This window comes from Chenopodium quinoa, unplaced genomic scaffold, assembly GCF_001683475.1.
Source record: "Chenopodium quinoa cultivar QQ74 unplaced genomic scaffold, ASM168347v1, whole genome shotgun sequence".
Taxonomy (NCBI): domain Eukaryota; kingdom Viridiplantae; phylum Streptophyta; class Magnoliopsida; order Caryophyllales; family Amaranthaceae; genus Chenopodium; species Chenopodium quinoa.
Window position 1 is genome coordinate 1,059,502 of NW_018744301.1, and position 6,336 is coordinate 1,065,837.

A 6,336-nucleotide genomic window follows, 5' to 3' on the forward strand; every position below is an offset into this window, starting at 1 on the left:
TTAGGTGGCTAGATAAATTGAAAGTGATCGATTTGAATGAACATGTTTGAATGATTTATTTTTCTTGAATTAAATTGACTTGAATTATGGTTTATGAAATAAAAGTATGTTTAAAAGATTGGTTTTAATAATTGAATTGGAGTATTGATTTTTCATAGCATATTTTGATTAATTAATTTATTATTCATGTTTAAAAAGGGATTGATTTTAAAAGCATGTTGAATTTATTAAAAAGGAGTTTGGATTGTTTTCATTAAAGGTTAAATTATTGGATTTAAAAGAGGAGTTATTGAACCATTGAATTATTTTATAAATACTTTATAAGCGTGGTAGTAATCCCAGTATGCGGATTTGGTTTATTGATAAGGTCTTGGACTTTGTATGACCGGGTCTTTCCTCAAGAATAGCCTTCTAACATAAGGAGACTAGCTTGGGGGGTGTGCACACTTGGTAGAGAAATTGGTTTAATTGGTTTCATTGGTTTTATTGGTTTATTATGAGGAATTGGTTTCTATAATATGAGGAATTAGTTTCTATAATATGAGGAATTGGTTTTATAATAATTGGAATTGGTTGTATTGATTATTGAGATTGGAATATTGAGAAATTTGGTTTTGAATCATGAGTTTGAAATTATTGGAACTGGTTTTAAATAATGTTTGCAAATAAATTGAGTTTAATTATCTTGCACTTACCGTACTTAGCATATTTTGCTAACTCGTACTTCTTATTTGTTTTGGTTCACCCTGTTTACCGTAATGGTAAGTAGTGTCATTTCAGGTGAAGTGAATAAAGTGATGCATTGGAGTCCTGGGATTTGATTTCACTAAATTAGGAATGTTGGCTTTGTATCCATTTTGAGTACTCATATTATTGGTTACTATTTCTAGTTATTATTAATAAGAAGAGTTTTGAAGTTTCCGCTGCAAAGTATTGTTTTGTTTAGTAAGTTGAGTAGCCTTGCGTAATCACGCGACGTTAATACGCCAAAGTCTACCTCTACGGTATAATTATACGTATTATACTGGTATTTCCGTAGACGAAGATTTGGGGGTGTTACAAAGTGGTATTAGTTTTCAAGGTCCTAAAAAGATTAAAATTGGAATAGTAATTAAAATTGTGGGTAGACTTAAGAAGGCATATAGGATAGATAGAGTTTCGCATTTGTGTGTGAGTCAAAAACCTTATTTTACTAAAAAACTATTTTCGTATTTGTGGAAAGATGAAGGAGAAAAGGATTCTTGAGTTCTATACGGAGGCCTATAATGGGTACGACTCTCTGTCTAGGAAAGGCTCGCCTCAACGTCGTAGGTAACTTTCCTAGGAGACGCAAGCTCGACCGTCCTTTAATCTTGATTCAAGTATATATTTATTATTTTCGAAAATAAAAAGAATTGAAATTATTTAAAACTTGAGTATGCGATTATGTGTGCATTAAAGTTGGTGTTAAAACACCTTGAAGTGAGTATAGGGGGGCAGAAATTTTGTAGTATTACCCGTAGTTGAGTGATACTTGGTTAATTGGTTTATTGAGTTATGAATTGCTTATTGCAAATGGAATTTCAATTAGATTGTTTGTGTGATTTGGCATATAATTAATTATTTTGCATGTGTGTGTGAAACAGATGGAAAAGATTGATCAAATAAGACATATATTTTGACATTCATAACTTGAAAGATAGTGGAGTCTCAGTTAGTGAGTTCATGACTGGAATTTTTACTTTGGCCTTGACTCTTTATGAGAAGGATGGTGAGGAATTCTTGACCCAACAACCTTGGATGGTCCTTTTGGCTTTAGCCCATTTACCTAAGACTAAGAAATACCAACCTCGTTTTGACAAATATGGGGATGTGATCAAGGAAGACGGAATGTGGAATGAGAAGCATCATCATGAAGGGAAATGGTTGGCAACCATGTCTAGCCCTAAGAGGGACTTGCACTATGTGGAGCGCAAGGATGAACCTAGGAGGAAATCTGTGAAAATTCCCGCGATCCCAAAAGATCAAACCTTTGTACCTAATGACCAAATGTACTTCTTAAATGCCCAAGTACCTTTTTCATACCCAAAGAAGCGACATGAGTATGTGGAATCTAGTGATGAGTCCATACCACCTCTTGGTAGGAGCAAGCATTACCGTTCTCTTAGCCAAACTCCAAGCTATGAATCTTCCAAACAACCTAGCCTAAAAGCCCATTTCCATGTTGCAAAAAGGCCCAAAACTCGTTCTCAAACTGCAAAAAGAAAGAGCCCAAAACCCCAAAGCTTCTTCAAGCCAACCTCGTGGGGATGTAAGCCCAACAAAAAGCCCTAGTTACACTCCTGGCCCAGACAGAAATATAAGTAAATCTGGGTCAAGCTCATCAGGCCTTATTCCAAGCTATAGTGGTTATAACCCAACTCTCATGGCCAAACCAAGTAATAGAAGTGATGAACTAATTATGATCCTCTTGAAGATGGTTATGCCCATAGTGTTATTTGATTGTTTTTTAACTATGTTTTTGTTTCATGTTTCAATAATTGTTCTAAAAGAGAAAGTTGTATTTTCATTAGTTATTAATAAAATAAAATGAATTATTTGAAATTTCTCTATGTTGTTAAGTGAATTAAATGCTTATATGATAAAAATTGTCTTAATTTTCAAAGTGTGGTAATTAAACCTAGGAAGTATGTCTCCAAGAATAAGGGATAAAATAAGGAGTAAGCGCACTGGTTCCAAAGTTGGAAAGATCCTTAATCAGTTAACCCATATACTTGAGAACATCACGAAAGTGGTGAAAAGGGAACACCGAAATCCCAAGCTTGATGCCTATAGTGAAGTCTTTAAGAGGGTAGCTGCAGCTAAACCATCTGTTTACTTGGGAAGGGAGGACCCAACCAAACTGGATTAGGGAGTTTGACAAGCTGTTTGATGCTATCAATTGCCCAAGTGAGCTGAGGGTGAACAACGGGGTTTACTACTTGAGGGAGGAAGCTGACTTATGGTGGGCCCAAAGAAAGGATGAGTTGCTGAAAAGACCAAGATTTGGGTGGGATGAGTTTAAGGAAGCCTTGAGAGAAACGTTTTACCCTTCCTACCTTAGAAAAAAGAAGTGCATGGAGTTTACTAACCTGAGAATGGGAAACGTATCAATCAGTGAATACTACAATAAGTTCATTGAGTTGATGAGGTTTGCCCCAGAAGTAGTTCTTACTAAAACCATCAAAGCTCAGAGATTTGAACAAGGCCTAACCTTTACCCTTCAAGGGAAGCTAGGGGGAGTGACCTTTGAGACCCTGGATGAAGTCTATGGCCGTGCAGCCCATCTGTATGGAATTAAGGGGAGAAAGATAGAGCAGGTAGGAGAGAAAAGGAAGAACCCGGACTCTTTTCACGGGGGTGAAAAGAGGCACAAGCCCAATGGGAATTACCAAGGGAATTCTAGAGATAGGAGGGACAACAAGGGAAACTTTGGGAAGGGTAATGGAGGACAGTCGTCCAACCATAAGGGGAATGGGAACTAAAGGGAGAGAAACCCAAGAGGAGGTATTTCTGCAAGCGGTGTGAGAAAGATCGCCTAGGGAAGGATTGTGAGGGAAACCCAGTAACTTGTCGTTACTGCCAGAAGTTGGGACACAATGAGTATGAGTGTTTCAAGAAGGAAGCTGATGTTAAGTCTGGGAAGGTGAAAGATTCTAGTGCACCTAGTAAACCACCTCAGCCTAGTGGACCTACAACCAAGGCTGGAACCGGTAGCGGTGCGGGAAGTGCCCCAAAGGGTTGTGTGTTCCTGATGAATAGCCGTTAAGCTGAGTCTTCTAGTGATGTGGTAATTGGTGTTTTCTTTATAAGTTCTTTTCCTATGAAAGTCTTGTTTTATTTAGGGTCGTCACATTCTTTTATTTCTAAGAAAGTAGTTGGGAGTCTCAGGTTAGAGAGTACCGAGTCAGTTTCTCTAGATGTGTCTATTCCGTCTGGGAAAGTGAGGAGTTGTTCGAGATTGTTTCTGAGTGTGCCTATTTCCATCTCTGGGGTAGAGTTTCTGGCCAATTTGATCGAGTTTGACTTGAATGACTTTGATGTGATTCTGGGTATGGATTGGTTGGGAAAGTATGAAGCAAAAATTGATTGTGCGGCTAAAAAGGTCACCTTGACTAGCCCAAGTAACACCAAGTGGTGTATAAGAAGGAAGGGAAAAGCTTAGGGTTGAGAATCGTGTCTGCAATGCAACTACAAAAGCTGGTTAAGAAGGGATGTCCTTTGTTTTTGTGTAGTGTTCAAGAGGTTGAAAGTAAGGAAAAGAAAGGCGAAGAGGGTATTCCTATTGCAGAAGAGTTTCAAGATATGTTTCCAGATGAGATTCCTGGTATGCCACCAGTAAGGGATGTTGAGTTCACTATCGACCTAGTGCCTAGAACTTGACCTATTTCTAAGGCTCCATATAGGATGGCTCCAGCTGAGTTGAGGGAGTTGAAGACCCAATTGGATGATTTATTGGAGAAAGGTTATATTAGGCCTAGTTCATCACCCTAGGGAGCTCCTGTATTGTTTGTGAAGAAGAAAGATGGAAGCATGAGGTTGTGTATAGATTATCGAGAGTTGAATAAGGTGACAGTGAAGAATAAGTTTCCATTACCAAGGATCGATGATTTGTTTGACCAGTTGAAGGCAACAGGGGTCTTTTTAAAGATAGATTTACGATCGGGATCACCAGTTGAGAATTTTGGAGCAAGATATTGCAAAGAGTTCTTTTAAGACTCGTTATGGTCACTATGAGTTCACAGTGATGCCATTTGGTTAGACCAATGCACCTGCAGTGTTCATGGATTTGATGCATAGGATTTTCAGGCTATACTTTGACAAGTTTGTGGTAGTGTTTATTGATGATATTTTGGTCTATTCAATGGATAAAGAAGAACATAAGGAGCATTTGAGACAAGTGTTGTCATGTTTGAGGGAGCATCAGTTGTATGCCAAGTTTTCTAAGTGTGAGTTTTGGTTGGAGAAAGTAGCATTTTTGGGCCATGTGATTTCCAAGGACGTATTTGCAGTAGACCCAAGCAAGATCGAGCTGTGAGTGATTGGCCTACCCGAAAGAATGTATCGGATGTAAGGAGTTTCTTGGGTTTAGCTGGCTATTACAGAAGGTTTGTGAAGGATTTTTTAAGGATTTCAAAGCCCATGACAAGTTTGATGAAAAAGGAGCATAAGTTTTTGTGGACTCCAGAGTGTGAGGAGGCGTTTAAGATCTTGAAAGAAAAGTTAACCACAACACCTGTGCTGGCTTTGCCGGATGAAAGTGATCTATATGACTTGTATAGTGATACATCGAAGTTGGGATTAGGATGTGTGTTGATGCAAAATCGAAGAGTGATTGCTTATGCCTCAAGGCATTGGAAGGTTCACGAAGGGAATTACCCAACCCACAATTTTGAGTTAGCTTCAATAGTGTTTTCCGTGAAGATTTGGAGACATTACTTGTATGGGGTGACTTGTAGGATTTTCACAGACCATAAGAGTTTGAAGTACATTTTCACCCAGACGCACTTGAATGGGAGGCAGAGACGATGGTTGGAGTGTATGAGTGATTATACATTAGATATTTAGTATCATGGGGGAAAGGCTAATATGGTGGCAGATGCTTTAAGCAAAAAGTCAGAGCATACGTTGAATTTGATGGTAGTACCAGATCAGTTGTGTGTAGAATTTCAAAAGTTGAACTTGGAGGTAGTGGGGCATGGTGAAGTGGCTATGATGTTGAATGCCTTGGTGGTTCAACCATCCATTTATGATGAGATAAGGGAAATTCAATTGGAAGATGAGAAGTTAAAGACAATAAAGAAGAAGATTGATGAAGGAGAAGTGTTGGATTTCACCATTGGTGATGAGGGAAGTATTCGATTTAAGGGAAGATGGTGTGTACCGTAGAATTGTGGTGATCTGAAACGACGATTGATGCAAGAAGCCCATAATTCTCCTTATTCAATGCATCTTGGAGGGGATAAGTTGTATAAGGACATGAAGAAAACTTTTTGTTGGCCCAATATTAAGAGAGAAGTGGTTGAATTTGTGGCTAAGTGTTTAACATGTCAGAAAGTGAAGATTGAGCATCGTAGACCTCTAGGAAAGGTCCAATCCTTGGAGGTTCCCAAGTGGAAATGAGATTCGATTTATATGGATTCTGTTGGAGCCTAGCCAAAGACCAAGGCATGGAATGACACTATTTGGGTAATAGTGAACAGGTTGACGAAGTCAACATCGTTCATACCCATGAGAAGTACTTGGACCATGGATCAGTTGGGAAGAGCATATGTGAAGTTTGTGGTGAAGTACCATGGGGTACCCACGGATATTATT

At 38.6% G+C, this 6,336-nt stretch overlaps 1 protein-coding gene across 1 annotated transcript; it reads left to right on the top strand.

Moving 5' to 3' along the window:
- Nucleotides 1-1,704: 1,704 nt before the first annotated feature.
- On the top strand, nt 1,705-5,586 carry LOC110695573. Its single transcript, XM_021872788.1, has 7 exons — nt 1,705-2,290; nt 2,866-3,459; nt 3,864-4,089; nt 4,254-4,356; nt 4,513-4,656; nt 4,781-4,947; nt 5,031-5,586. The coding sequence occupies exons 1-7, from the start codon at nt 1,705-1,707 to the stop codon at nt 5,584-5,586; spliced, it is 2,376 nt and encodes a 791-aa protein (XP_021728480.1).
- The last annotated feature ends 750 nt before the right edge of the window (nt 5,587-6,336 follow it).